The sequence below is a fragment of the Pavona decussata genome, unplaced genomic scaffold, assembly GCF_977016875.1.
Source record: "Pavona decussata unplaced genomic scaffold, jaPavDecu1.1 SCAFFOLD_119, whole genome shotgun sequence".
NCBI lineage: Eukaryota > Metazoa > Cnidaria > Anthozoa > Scleractinia > Agariciidae > Pavona > Pavona decussata.
In genome coordinates this window covers 419,263-433,940 of record NW_028145533.1, presented here as the reverse complement: position 1 = coordinate 433,940, position 14,678 = coordinate 419,263, and the positions used below count along the sequence as shown (strand labels likewise).

Genomic DNA, 14,678 nt, shown 5'->3' with positions numbered 1-14,678 from the left:
TTATGTACGTACAGCCAGCTTAACGTAGACACATCACACATAAAATTTACGCGACAGTGAAAATCAACCCTTACGGCCCAAGTAGTAAACAGGAATTGGTTTGGCCGAGCAAAAGCCGGCGAAAGTTCAGATGGAGGAAATAGCGTATTATGGTCTAAATCAAAGGTAACTAAATATCACTAATTATTCCCATCGATCACAACGGCTTTGTTGTAATGATGAGGTTAAAAAAGTATTTCTAGAGCCGGCTCTGTCGCTTCAAGCAAGCAATACAGATAGGTAAAAACGGATGTCCGAGGTGTAGTAGAGAAGGCATTCAATACGATGAAAGGAAAAGATAAAAAAGGGGGATTACTTAAACTGTCTGGGTGCTATCTATAGTGAATGCCGGCTAAACAATTTGTTTATGATTTAATGCAAAACGATAAGTTCAATGGAAGTTAACTGGCTTCTCCCAGCTTTGTTACCCAGGGTACAAAAGAGGGTGAAGTACCAGACATTTCCTCGTGCGTGTGGCCAAGGATTTTCACATTATCGGCTTGGAACCCCGGCTTGGGACTTCCTTGACCGGAAACGGAAACTACACAAGAGACGCCTGTCTGGTGGGTTTAAAGACGCAGTTTCTTGTACAAGTCTGTTAGTTTCTTATAGAGTAACGACTGAGGTAAGAGAACATGAGAGTACAGACTTGCTGGTTGTTAGACTTACTTGTCTTGATCATTAGACAAGAGCTTTTCAAAGGTAAGCCATTGTTCTCAACTAGGCTTTCGCTTTGTCTCTCTCAAATCAGCTAAACAACACCGTATTTTGAGTCCTATTTTCAGTAGTAACGATGCTCTTCAGTAGCGATTCTCTTCAAGACGAAGGCACATTCAGGAAGTTTGGTGGCTGTGTGGTCTGACAGGGAGAAAGACGAAATAATTGTCGAACTGAGCGACGCAAAGCACAGTCGACACAGTCAGTAAGGCCCTTTCGCCATGTCGATTATTAAAACGAGCGCGTTTGTTAGTTCTGAAGTTTAGCATCGTTTCCTAATAGGAAGGTTCATGAAAGGGACACAGACGGCAAACAAAAATTATTCAACTAGAAATACGTGACTCGCAAAACCTTGCGAAGCTAGGGCTGGGTGGAAAGCCCTCTTTACTTGTATTGAAGCCGAGAGATCAAATGAAGAGATTAAAAGGTTTCTGAACATAGCAACTATTTTGATGAGCATGGCCTTTTCGTAGTTCCACAGGCTCGTTTGAGGTTGAAATCTATTTATGACACGACGAAATGTACAACGGGCGTGCAGCGCTGTCGTGTTCGATGAATTTATTTCCCACGGAAAATTATTTTACCGTGGCCACAAAACGTGTAATTTCTTCAATGCAATCTTGCACAAAATACGACGAATACGTAAAATTTACGTAGAGTGTAATGCATCGGCGACACACTAGGCGATTTTATTCGCCGAACGCGGCGAATTCGATCGCCAGCGAAAATCGCAAGCAGTTTTCGCCCCCAATTCATGCGGACACACCGAAGATGTGGCACTTCAACCTTATTCCTAGGCTTCAAGTATCGCTGCTATCCGCAATTTTGAAAAGTCATGTTATAAAAATCTCCCAACCTGATTGGTTGACTTCATTGGCGATTCGCATCGATGAGTGCAAAAACATTGCAGGAACGGGCACATTACGCGATTTAATCGCCGATATCTGCCACGCCGATCGCGGCCGAATCTGCGAAAATCACAATCGCGGCACCGGGCAGACTTACCAATTTTCGCCGATCGCGACGATCGCCGTAGCCTGTGAACAGGCTACCAAATAGGGTATAGGGCAAAAAGAGTATGGTATGGTGGCAAGAAAGAAAGAAAGGGATCCTCCCTCCCTTGCCCCGTCAGCTCAATTTTTGTCTTGGTTCTATACCCAACTTAGCAGCCTGCGATCGGGCTACTCTCGGCGTATAAAATCGCGCAGTGTGTCACCGTCTTAAATCAATTAAATAATTACAATAACCACGGCCCCATAAATCGTCAATGACAAGTCTGTGTCGAGGAGTGGTGCTTTTGATTCGGGCCGGGGGAGGGGTGGATAAGAAACTTTTAAAATGTCATGTGGTAGTGAGCAGATAAATTTCATATTTAACAGCAGGTATAAGATACTGTGAGCAAAACAAAGCCGAAAAAATAGTCTTTCTCAATGTGACGTATATCATTCTTCCGAAACTATCCCACAATTTCTCAGTCGTACTTCTCCCACCATAGTTTCTGGGTTGGGTGATTATTTTAATAGCTCGATTGTTTTTAGATTAATCTTAGTAATTAATTTATAATCGGCCAATTAGACGTTAGGTGTCTGAAATTTGTGTTCACCATTCTTCAACGCCAGACAACCTTAAACTACTTTCATGTATAATTTCAGTGTTTTACAAAGTCAGTGGATTGAGTTTCAATACTGAGCCAAACAGGACAATAGTGGCATTTACGGGATCCAACCAAACATTCAAATGGAGCTTGAACCTCACTGCTGAAGAGAAAACAAAAGAAATATGGGCGAGTTTTGGTCGTTGGGATATAAGCGACTATGATATTTCACACTATTTGATAAGGATCATCCATAAGTCGTCTGGACACGAAAATATAATAAAATGGAACCGTTCAGCTGTGGCAAGGCGTTTGTTTTGGACGGGAGATCTATCGCGCAATTACTATGTCTCCTTCCTGCTTATAAATGTTCAACCCACTGATTCGGGGAATTATGGGCTCATGTTTCGTGTGGATGGTTTTCCTCCAGGAGGGAAACAAGGGTGGTTTACTCTTTCTGTTCAGGTAACAAGCATTTTTTTTCTTTTTAGTCAGTCTGAGTGTACAACTATTCTGTAATTCTCTACAGTTTTTGTTGTTTTGATATGCATTGCACGGTCGTAACACCTAGCGATAAATTTTACAATGACAGTACAAAACTAAGCATATGATTGGCTAACCTCTATTTCGATCAACTAAAACAGGAGAGCTGTTATTAATCATTAGAGAAACTCACCCATACTGTCTTTACCTTCAGGATCAACCAGTGAAGCCGACTGCAGGTAAGAATATAAAAATTCTTAAAAGAATATGCTCATCAAACTACGAAAATAGCACTTTTCAACACTCTCCACAAACATCAAAGAACAACCAGACTCAAAGCATACGCCTTAATACCAATCAATACTACCTTATTCGGACAGACCAACTTAATGTTCCTTTTCTCAAGGAACAAAAAAATATATATTTTAAAACAAATCTATACTGATTTTCGTTCTACAACATGTGATCCATTTTAATAATGCGAAAGAAATATTTTTGAGTTTATCTTTCCTTTAATAAACGAATTTTTGTTCTTATCTTGATATCTAGATACGAAAAATATTTCTCTGGAGGTGGAGGAAGGGAAAAGCCTAAACATTTTATGTCGTATTATCATGGAAGGAGACCGTCCAAATGTTGTGTGGATGAGGGACAAGATTCTCGTGCACACAGGACAGAGCAAGTTCCTCTTTATTGAGAGTGTGAACAGATCGCAAGCAGGGAACTACGTTTGTATCTCACTGAGCCCGACTGGAAACAGAACGTCACCCATCACAGCTGTTTATGTATTGTGTGAGTATATCATTCCAACTATTTCGTAATCTTATGTCTTAATAGTGACAGTGGCAGGTGCAGTGACAGCACAGGTGACTGTGACAGTGACAGTGACAGTGACAGTGGCAGTGGCAGTAATAGTGACAGTGACGGTGGCAGTGGCAGTGATAGTGACAGTGACAGTGACGGTGACACTAAAAGTGATAGTGACAGCGCCAGTAACACTGACAGTGATAGTAACATGGACAGTGACAGTGACAGTGACAAGGACAGTGACAGTGACAGTGACAGTGACAGTGACAGTGACAGTGACATTGACAGTGACAGTAATAGGGCCATTGACATGGGCAGTAACAGTTGCTTCCCTTGCGGTGTTCTTTACTTTTATATCGGAACTCTATGGTATGGTTACATATTAATGTTCATTTCATTACTTCGCAGATGGACCCAAGATCACCTCACCAAGACAAGGCGAAGTCATAGTGCCCAAAGGATACGAGCTCCACTTGAGGTGTCAGGCAGAAGGCGTCCCCACCCCTCTTCTGACCTGGAGAAGGAATGGTGAAATCGTGCAGAGGAGAACTATTGATACAGACTTTATGCGCGGGAATGCCAGTAGAGATGACGAGGGAGTGTACGAATGCAAAGCTTCTAACTCAATAGGATCCGACAGTTACATTGTGGCGGTAAAGATAACAGGTAAAATGAGTTAGCACAGCAAGATCTTATATAGTCTTAAATGTTAGATTACGCACTTCAAGGTTGCCACATTGTTTTCCCTGCTTAACCGGAACGGAACTCGCTTTCCTCTAATTCAGAGTCTGTAATGAATGAAGACGAAACACTGCTGCTCAAAGATGTGCTGATATCTATTTTCAAGTGAATTTTAGTTATACGTTATTTTGATGACTTCTTTAAGAGCGCACTTGTCAACCTACATGTACACGTTTTAGTACGCCTACCACACTGCTATAATTCATTCCTTGATACTATTGTCCCATTAAAACATAGTCCAGCATTAAGTTTATTTATTTATTTATTTATTTATTTATTTATTTATTTATTTATATGTTATAATTCGCAAAGGTTTCCCATCACTGTGAATGTGCAGGTGAAAGATTAAAAATACAAGAAAAAAAGCGGTGCTATTATGTCACAAAAGAAATAAATAAATAATAATAAATATACAAAGTCAGTGGGAGAGACTAAAATAGTTCGTCATAGCAGATTTGAAATCGTCCATAGATGGCTGATCTAATAAAAAAATGAAGGTAGAATGTTCCATTCTTTTAAGGTTCTGGTAAAAAAGTTGTACTGTAGGTGTTACTGTGACTGCCATTGTTAATGAATTTACTGCTATGATAGGAGCATGTAACCGGGATATTGACCGCAATTTTATTGTTCACTATTTTGTACATGGTGGTAAGTCGTGCAATTTTGCGTCTCAATTCTAATGAATCCCAGTTCAGATCTTTCAGAAGGTTTATGACGGTACCGGGTTCCCGCACATAGCAGTTTTCCACAAATCTGGCGGCTCGCCGCTGCACTCCTTCAATATCTTGACAGTGTTTTTGAGTATGTGCGTATCACACGCTACAGGCGTATTCCAGACAAGGACGAACGAGGGTGAGATAGGCCTGACTTTTAACACTTTCTGGACAGGAATAGAGATTACGTCTGATGAAACTAAGGGACCGGTTAACCTTCCCTACAAGTTATCAAAGAGTTGTCAAAAAACTCTTTTTATTTGCAATTTATTTATTTATTTCTTGCAGAGAAAAAAAATTGATAAAAAAAGACTGATTCCGAGGATTGGAATCCAGAGGAATTTTTCATTTTAACTTATTTGTTTAATGATGTTGTCCAGGCAATAAAAGGACATTTAAAAGTCCTATTAATCCATGATGACACACCCTGCACCAAATTATTTCTAATTCTATATTGAAAGAAACGACACTGGGGATAGACTGCTAGCTAGGAAACAGAAGTAACTCATTAGCCACTGCAACGTCAATCATTGTGAGAGGTTCAGTACATTGATCAGGAAATGATAACTATCTTTTCTTCTTTGTTGTTAATATTCACTGTAGGAACAGAAGCAGTAGTTTCTAAAGCTGAGCGCAGAATGGGCGTCATTATTGGAATTGTTCTTACCGTTGTAATCTTGTGCATTGTTTTCATTGTGGTATTCTGTTACCGTCGGCGTCTGAGGAACCTTTGTGGTGGCATCGGAGAAAGAAGAGCGGCGAAAGGTAATTCTTTATTTTGTTTCACAGAAGTTTACCTTCCGAGAAAACATCTTGTAAAATCTATCAAGTGCTCGAATCGAATGTGTCAATGAAAATGGACCAATGCAAGTCGCGACAACCATTTTTTCTTTCCTTGAATTATTAAAACTTTGTTTTGCACGGGCGTAGATAGAAGCGTTACAAAAAAATTATGTTGACACTTGTCCTTGGTAAAAAAAAATGTTTTTTGAATTAATTTTTGCTTAGCATTTCATTGAACGACGCGTGCAAGTAACTTGTACACGTAATACAGCGCACGCACTTTAGGCACGATTGTCAACAAAAATTCAGCAACGACCCTCTTTTTTTTCCCAGAAACTTGAAATCGATCATTAATTTTCTTTTCTGAATACGGGAGGTAAAATATGAACGTCCTTTTCATCTTGAAAATCCATCTTGGGTAATTCTTGAATAAGGGCTTTCTACCACTAATGTTGAGTATGCGCAGTTTTGCTCTGTGTAGCATTGAATTCCTCACACATTATAACGTCATGAAAAGTATTTTACCAGATGTTCTCTCTCGAAGAATATAAAGATAGCAATACGAGATTAGGATAATTGTAAATGTGATGCTTTTGTTTCTAGTTAGGGACTGTGCCAAAATTATGCGGAAGGGAAGGTTAAGGAACGTAGCAAAATAAGCAACGCGTATCAAAAATACCTCTCCTAAAAAAAGTGAATTTAGTTATTGCCCATTCCTACACTTTCTTATATTCTGTTTTCGACCTCATTCCTTAAAGCAAATACCCTCCTTTTCTTAACACGCCCCTGCGATTAAAATTTTTAATGGTAAAGAGAAAGTGTTCCTACTATGTGTAAGGTTTACTGCGACGAAATACCTATCATACTTATTCTGGAACTAAATATCTCTTTTAAGTAATTCACTAACAAAATAACTTGATGTTCATTTTCGTTTTCAGATGGGAATTATCGTTTCAAAGAAATGTAAGTTCGTCTTTTTTTTTATATATTTTGACTTATTTTCTTTAACCTTAAATTCAGATCATCATTACTGATATGGGAGAGAAAATATGAAACACCATATTTTCGAACTCCAGATGTTACATATATCTTTGGAAGGACATTCCTTACAAATTTCAAAACAGGAGGAATGAGTCTAAATAACGTAGTCCACACTTGTTGAATTAAAGAAAGAAACTAAAAGGAAAAAGACACATTGAGTCTGTGGAGATTGATAGAAGCTACCATAACACTTGGACACCAGTCTCAAATTTATTCGGTTATCTAGTTGTTTGATGATAATCCCTGTTAGGCACTTTTTTTTCTGTTCTAAGGGCTATGCCCTTTTCATTTTTCTTTAGGGAAAGACTGGCTGAGGAAAATCTGACAGTGGAAAATATTCATGCATAGAGATTCAAGCTCTTTAACAAGAAATCTCGAGAATTACACAGGCTCTTAGTAACGGAGCAGGGTGACGCAGAAGCGTCCGTGTTAGCTGGTTAGTTAGCTGTTAGCTGTTAACGGTTAGTTAGTTAGTTAGTTAGTTAGTTAGTTAGTTAGCGGAGACCCGTTTCTCGAAAGTCCCGGTAACTTAATGTTTTTTCACCGATCACACAGTGATTACAAGATTTTAAAATTTAATATTAAAAGCTAACAAAAATTGACTCCTGTTTAGAAAATTGTTTTACCAAAGACACTTATCGGGCCCGGTAAGTTACCGGGACTTTCGAGAAACGGACCTCTGGTACCTTATCTAGTACTCAACCTCCCGCTCAGGCTCTTATAGTTTAAAAACCGCCAATAGCCTAATGGTAGGTGATAAAAGGAGATTTAGCAAGGGAGGGTATTCTCAATCACTGTAACGCCTTAGCTGTACAACAATCCCATCCACAGTGCTAGACTACTGTGAAAGGTGCACCTCTAAAAATTGTATGTGACTTCAATTTAATGTGTTGAGATTATCATAAAAACTTAAAGTGTGTAGTGTGAATCACATAAGTTCCGTTGTAGTGTAGGTGTTTAGTGTCACATACATAGACAAGGCTATGTTTTCTGTTAATCAAAACTGGCACCACCCTATCGACCTGCAGATAGGTCTCACGTCCTTTAGCCTAAAGTTTGTCAAAACATTAACTGGAAGAATGGACTAATTAGAAGTGGGGGAGTGGAAGGGGGTGGGGGTAGGGGGGTTGGGGATGCTTTTGTTGTTGGGCAATAATCCAAAACTTTATTTTATAAAGTGTATGGACAATGAATAAATAAAATGAAAAAAAAAAAAAGATGAAATCTGCGGATAAAATAAAAATTGTAGGATTTGATTGCACCCTTCTTCACATTTTTATATAAAAACTTTTTCTAGGGATGCTGGGGCTGACATTAGCTATAGTTTTTAATGAAACTCATATTCTGTCCATTTTTTTTAATTGCCTGTAAATAACGTTTTTTTTTTTTAATTACACTTTAACAGTTGCGGTCCAGTGTATTTAGTAGAAGAAGTTGCATTTCTCTGTGTTTGTACATTTAATGTACTTTTAAACTTAATGTACACTTACTGATTAAATAATAATAATAATAAAGTTCAAATTTTGTTGTTTCTGTTTTTTGTTTAGTTTGCTTAGAGTAAATTTTGGTTCAGTTCAACCCCCCAAAAATAGGTTTTCTGTGTGCATTGGTTTTGTGTACTGTTGTTATTATGTCACGAACCTTATGGAATATTTTCAACTTAAGAACGCTTTAAACTCACATCTCCAAACTAATATTATTAAATAAGAACAGCCTCAGTTCAACATCTTCAGAAAGTATAAAATCAGTAGTGTATGGATACTCTATGGAGCTAGTAGTGCTGTTGCTTTTCTTGATCAAATTACAAGTTGTACTAATGTTTTGGTTTTTTTTTCAGTTTTTATTTCCTAATTAATTCTTTAAGTAGATTTAATAAAATGTTTATAAAACAATTTTAACTCTTTACATGGTGTCTATCTCGGTAAGAAACGATTAAATGGAAGTGCATAACAAACAAATTAAACAATACAACATTTAAGTCGAATTTCTCTCCAGGCACCAGTGACTCCAAAGTCAAAAACCCTCGACATTTAGCTTTTGTAACGAATGAAACAAAATGCCTCGGATTTCCCAGTTCGTTTGATAGTCCGCAGGTTGAAATATTGTAAACAATAAATTCGATACAAGCCTTAAACTCCCTACCTGGATCGCACGAGGTTGTGGTTTGATAGCGACTGCCTCGCTGCTACTTTCTCGTTGTTCCGGTTTCTTTCCCGAAGCACATTTTTCATTCCTCTGCAGAAATATATTCACCAGAGTTTTCCGACTCATCGCAATATTCATCACCATCGAATTCAGAATGATAAATCACATCTTCATGAGAGTCGCCCCATAAGCTACCGAGAGCGTCACGGTCACCTAATCTCCTCATGGCTGCACCGCAAAAATGCGCAAAAGTTTCACGTATTCAATATTGCGGCTCCAGGAAAACAAAGTCAATTTCGCCGCTCTGTACGGCTCACCAATTGTCCTACTCTTTACCAGTCCCTTTGGGCTTTCTCCGATACAACCACTCAAAAGCAGAACGGCGTAATACTCCTTACATCCTTGAGAGCGAAGTATTGGATCTGTTTTACATCTTAACTTCATATTAAGACTTCCTTTTCTCTTTTCGTCATGGGAATGCCAACTTTTATCTTTAGCCATCCATCTTCGTATTTGCATCTTTAAGATCCATCTTTGACACGTCGCTTGGTCATATACAATTTTTTTGGAGAGCTAACTGAAGAAGTGCGCTACCGAAAACATAAATCCGGCGGTACCTTTAGGTGGATTTACACTGACACGTAAATTTTACGCGCGTATTGATGTACATTGGGCTGGCTTTATGTATGTAAACAAAATAAGAAGCGACACATGAACAGCTTGCGTAAACGTAAAAAGTTCAGCGCTGTTCAACTATTTTTACGTTTAACGCAAGCGCTCCCGCATCGCTTCTTGTTTTATTTAATAATGTACGTACAGCCAGCTCAACATAGACACATCACACATAAAATTGACGCGACAGTGGAAATCAACCCTTACGGCCCGAGTAGTAAACCGGAATTGGCTTGGCCGAGCGAAGCTAACCGGCGAAATATTAGATGGAGGAATTAGCGTATTATGCTCTAAGTTATGTTCTAAGTTATTACGTCATTAATTATCCCCATCGATCGCAATGGCTTGGTTGTAATGATTAGGTTAAAAAAGTATTTCTAGAGCCGGCTCTGTTGCTGAAAGCAAGCAATACAGATAATACGATCGACGTGTCGAAGGTCGTGGACTTTATTCTTTTTGCAGATGATACAAACATATTTTTCTCCCACAAAGATTTTAACTTGCTTCCTGGAATCTTGAATTCTGAATTGCTTAAATTAACTCATTGGTGTCGAGCAAACAAACTGTCCATTAACTTTAAAAAATCAAATTTTATGGTTTTTAGACCACCCCAAAGGAGGCAAACACTTGATATATCTATTCAAATTGACAACAATGCAATTAAACGTGTGAAAGAAACAGTATTTTTAGGTGTTATCCTCGATGAGCATTTGTCATGGAAGCCTCACATTCTTAGTGTTTCTAGAAAAGTATCAAAATCAATAGGTATTATTTATAAGTCTAGTTTTTGCCTCCCCAAAACCTCCTTACGTTCCTTGTACTATAGTCTAGTTTACCCTTACTTAATTTATTGTCTTTCTGTGTGGGGATCGACGTATCAGTCTAATTTAAATCGGATTATTGTTCTGCAAAAGAAGATAATTAGAATAATATCAAAAGTTTCTTTTGATGCTCATACCGGTGTTCTTTTTAAAGAACAGGAGATTTTAAAATTCTCTGACATTTATTTATACCAAATAGGTAAGTTTATGTATCTTTTTAAAAGAAGCTTACTTCCAAATTGTTTTCGGGATATGTTTACTCTTGCAAGTCAAATACATTCTTATAAAACAAGAAATTCCAACCTTTTCTATATACCTTATTGTCGAACTAATCTTCGAAAATTCTCAATTCGGTTTCAAGGTCCTTCGTTTTTCAACTCGCTAAGTCGTGAAATTCAAAACAGTGAAACTATCAGTTTGTTTGGCAAAAGACTTAAAAAATTCCTTCTATCTAAGTTAAATTGACTCTTTGTTGAGCTACACACCTTTTCTTTACCTTTTCTTTTTTTTCTTCCTTTCCTTTTTTTTTTTTTTTTTCTTCTTTAAAAAAAAAAAAAATTAATTGGAAATTTCAATCAGTACCCTTAACTTCTATGGTTTATCCAATAGTTCTAGGAAGCCTATAGTTAATAAGCCCCCGGCTTCTATATAGGCTTCCTAGCCTTTAATACATTTAATATTGTAAATAGTCAAGTATGAATATTGTAATTGTAAGAATATTGTGTGTCGTCTATAATGTATTTATGTTGTATTTTTTTGTTAATGGCAAATAAATTGAATTGAATTGAATTAAGAAGTTGATGTAAAAACGGATGTCCGGGAAGTAGTAGTAGAGAAGTCCATACTCACTAATTATCCCCATATATCACAATGGCTTGCTCCTGATGAGGAGGTAAAAAAGTATTTCTGGCGCTGGCATTAATAAAACATTGAATCACTAGCTAGTGAACAAGCAAGCAATACAAATAATACGATTGAGACTGATTGAGGGCAAAAAGGGTGTCCGAGATTTAGTAGGGTAGGCATTCAATAACAATGAAGGAAAAAGACAAAAGAGGGGGATTACTTAAACTGTATGGGTGCTATCTGTGGTGAGCACTGGCTAAATAATTTGTTTGCGATTTAATGCAAAACGATTGGCCCAAGGAAAGTTAACTGGCTTCTCCCAGCTTTGTTATCCGGGGTACAAAAATTGGGTGGAGTACCAGACATTTCCCTCGTACGTGTGATCAAGGATTTTCACATACTTCCTTGACCGGAAAAGGAAACTACGCAACAGACGCCTGTCTGGTGGGTTTAAAGATGCCGTTTCTTGCACAAGTCTGTTACTTTCTTATAGAGTAACGACTGAGGTAAGAGAACACGAGTGTACGGAATCGCTGGTTATTAGACTTACTTGTCTTGATCATTGGACAAGAGCTTTTCAAAGGTAAGCCATTGTTCTGAACAAGGCTTTCGCTTTGTCGCTAAACAACGCCGTATTTTGAGTTTTATTTAAGTAGCGATGCTCTTCAAGACGAAGGCACATTCAGGTAGTTTGGTTCCCGTGTGGTTTTGCAACGCAAAGCACAGTCAGCACTTAAGGCCCTTTCGCCATGTCGATTAAAGCGGGCGCTTTTGTCAGCTCTGAAGTTTAGCATCGTTTTCCTTATAGGAAGGTTTATGAAAAAGACACAGATGGCAACCAAAAATTATTCAATAAACTGTAAATTATGAAAGCAAAAAAATAGTTTTGGCTTTGACAGTAAACAACTTAGAAAAGAAAATGAATTTTATCCATCACCTCTCGCATTGTACCAAAACAATTAAAAATTGCACGAGCTATTCCTTTATTTAAATCTGGTGAGCAGGATATATTTACGAACTACCGACCAGTGCCTGTTTTACCAGCACTCTCTAAAATCCTAGAGAGAGCAATGAACAATCGTCTTTTAAGGTTTCTTAATAGTCATAACATTTTCTCTGACAATCAGTATGGTTTTCGCAAGCATCACTCCACCGCTAATGCTCTTGTTGTTTATATGACAAAATCTCTTCTGACATTGACAAAAAGGAATGCAGAGTTGGTATTTTTATAGACTTGTGCAAGGCCTTTTGACACTGTTGATCATAACATTTTGATTTCAAACTTAGAGCATTATGGTGTTCGTGGCACTCCACTTAGATTGTTCGAAAGCTATCTAAGCAATAGACAACAATATGTGTGTGGAATTTAATGGTGTCAGTTCGGAGTCTTGCGAAATTAAATTAAGTGCGGGGTGCCTCAGGGTTCTATCAGGTCCCCTACTTTTTCTACTCTATATAAATGATCTGTGTAACGTGTCAAAGCCGGTCGTGGACTTTATTCTTTTTGCAGATGATACAAACATATTTTTCTCCCACAAAGATTTTAACTTGCTTCCTGGAATCTTGAATTCTGAAATGCGTAAATTAACTCAATGGTGTCGGGCAAACAAACTGTCATCAACTTTAAAAAAATCAAATTTTATGGTTTTTAGACCACTCCAAAGGAGGCAAACACTTGATATATCTATTCAAATTGACAACAATGCGATTGAACGTATGAAAGAAACAGTATTTTTAGGTGTCATCCGCGATGAGCATTTGACATGGAAGCCTAACATTCTTAGTGTTTCTAGAAAACTATCAAAATCAATAGGTATTATTTATAAGTCTAGTTTTTGCCTTCCCAAAACCTCCATAACTTCCTTGTACTATAGTCTAGTTTACCCTTACTTAATTTATTGTGTTTCTGTGTGGGGGTAGACATATCAGTCTAATTTAAATCGGATTATTGTTCTGCAAAAGACTGACGATAGACAGAATAATATCAAAAGTTTCTTTTGATGCTCATACTGGTGTTCTTTTTAAAGAACAGGAGATTTTAAAATTCTCTGACATTTGTTTATACCAAATAGGTAAATTTACGTATCTTTTTAAAAGGAGCTTACTTCCAAATTATTTTCTTGATATGTTTACTCTTGCAAGCCAGATACATTCTCATAATACAAGAAATTCCAACCTTTTCTATATACCTTATTGTCGAACTAATCTTCGAAAATTCTCAATTCGGTTTCAAGTTCCTACGTTTTCAACTCGCTAAGTCATGAAATTCAAAACAGTGAAAGTATCAGTTTGTTTGTCAAAAGACTTAAAAAAAATTCCTTCTTTCTTAGTTAAATTGACTCTTTGTTGAGCTACACATCTTTTCTTTACCTTTTCTTTTTATTCTTTCTTTCTTTTTTTCTTCTTTAAAAAAAAAATTAATTGGAATTTTCATTCAGTACCCTTAACTTCTATGGTTTATCCTATAGTTCCAGGAAGCTTATAGTTATTAAGCCCCCGGCTTCTATATAGGCTTCCTAGCCTTTAACACATTTAATCTTGCAAATCTTGTGTCATTTGATCATATACACATGCTAATTTGCGCCATACAAATATTAATTATTATTAATTATTATTAGGAATATTGTAATAGTCAGAATATTGTGTATCATCTTTAATGTATTTATGTTGTATTCTTTTGGTTAATGACAAAATAAATGAATTGAATTGATTTTTGTTTTCAAACCAAAAGAGAAATCGTAAAGTTTATACGACCAACAATTATTGCAAGAATTTTGATTTCGAAGTGATTATCTTTTCTTCGTGACTCGATCCAGGATGGATTAATCAGTTACTTTGAGGAAAATGATAATTTGTCGTGAGACATATCGAAATAATGGAAAAGCTTGAGTTACTGAATTTCAGTAAAATCACCTAAAAAATATCCATTAAGTCAAGGTAGATTTTAAATTGAGGTATATTGAACATATTGAAATTAGCCAACAGCTATACTAAAAGAAAAATATATATTGAGACACCAGATAACATAGTCATGAAGCGTCATAATTTCGTTGCCAGATGTTTTCTCTAAGATTTACACTGACACGTAAATTTTACGCGCGTATTGATGTACATTGGGCTGGCTTTATATACGTAAACAAAATAAGAAGCGACAAATCAACGGCTTGCGTAAACGTATCAAGATGCCCCTTAAAAGGCATTTACACCGAATGCTTAATGTAGCCACATTTATTCCCTATTGTATGTTTCGCAGATTTTTAAAAACTATCCTCCCTT

The 14,678-nt window shown here is 37.1% G+C and overlaps 1 protein-coding gene across 3 annotated transcripts in view; it reads left to right on the top strand.

The window, feature by feature from the left end:
* Positions 1–14,678, top strand: part of LOC146469743 (cell surface glycoprotein MUC18-like) — a 37,615-nt gene continuing 22,937 nt past the window's right edge. The window contains exons 1-4 of one of the 3 annotated variants that reach the window (XM_085122901.1): positions 1–741; positions 2,409–2,815; positions 3,048–3,072; positions 3,383–3,625. In XM_085122901.1, the coding sequence (XP_084979027.1) occupies positions 675–741; positions 2,409–2,815; positions 3,048–3,072; positions 3,383–3,625 (742 nt within the window). In that variant the 5' untranslated portion in view covers positions 1–674. Of the gene's footprint in view, positions 742–766; positions 962–2,408; positions 2,816–3,047; positions 3,073–3,382; positions 3,626–11,830; positions 11,986–14,678 lie in introns of those variants that run through there. The other 2 variants (XM_085122905.1, XM_085122906.1) reach the window with 2 other exon arrangements.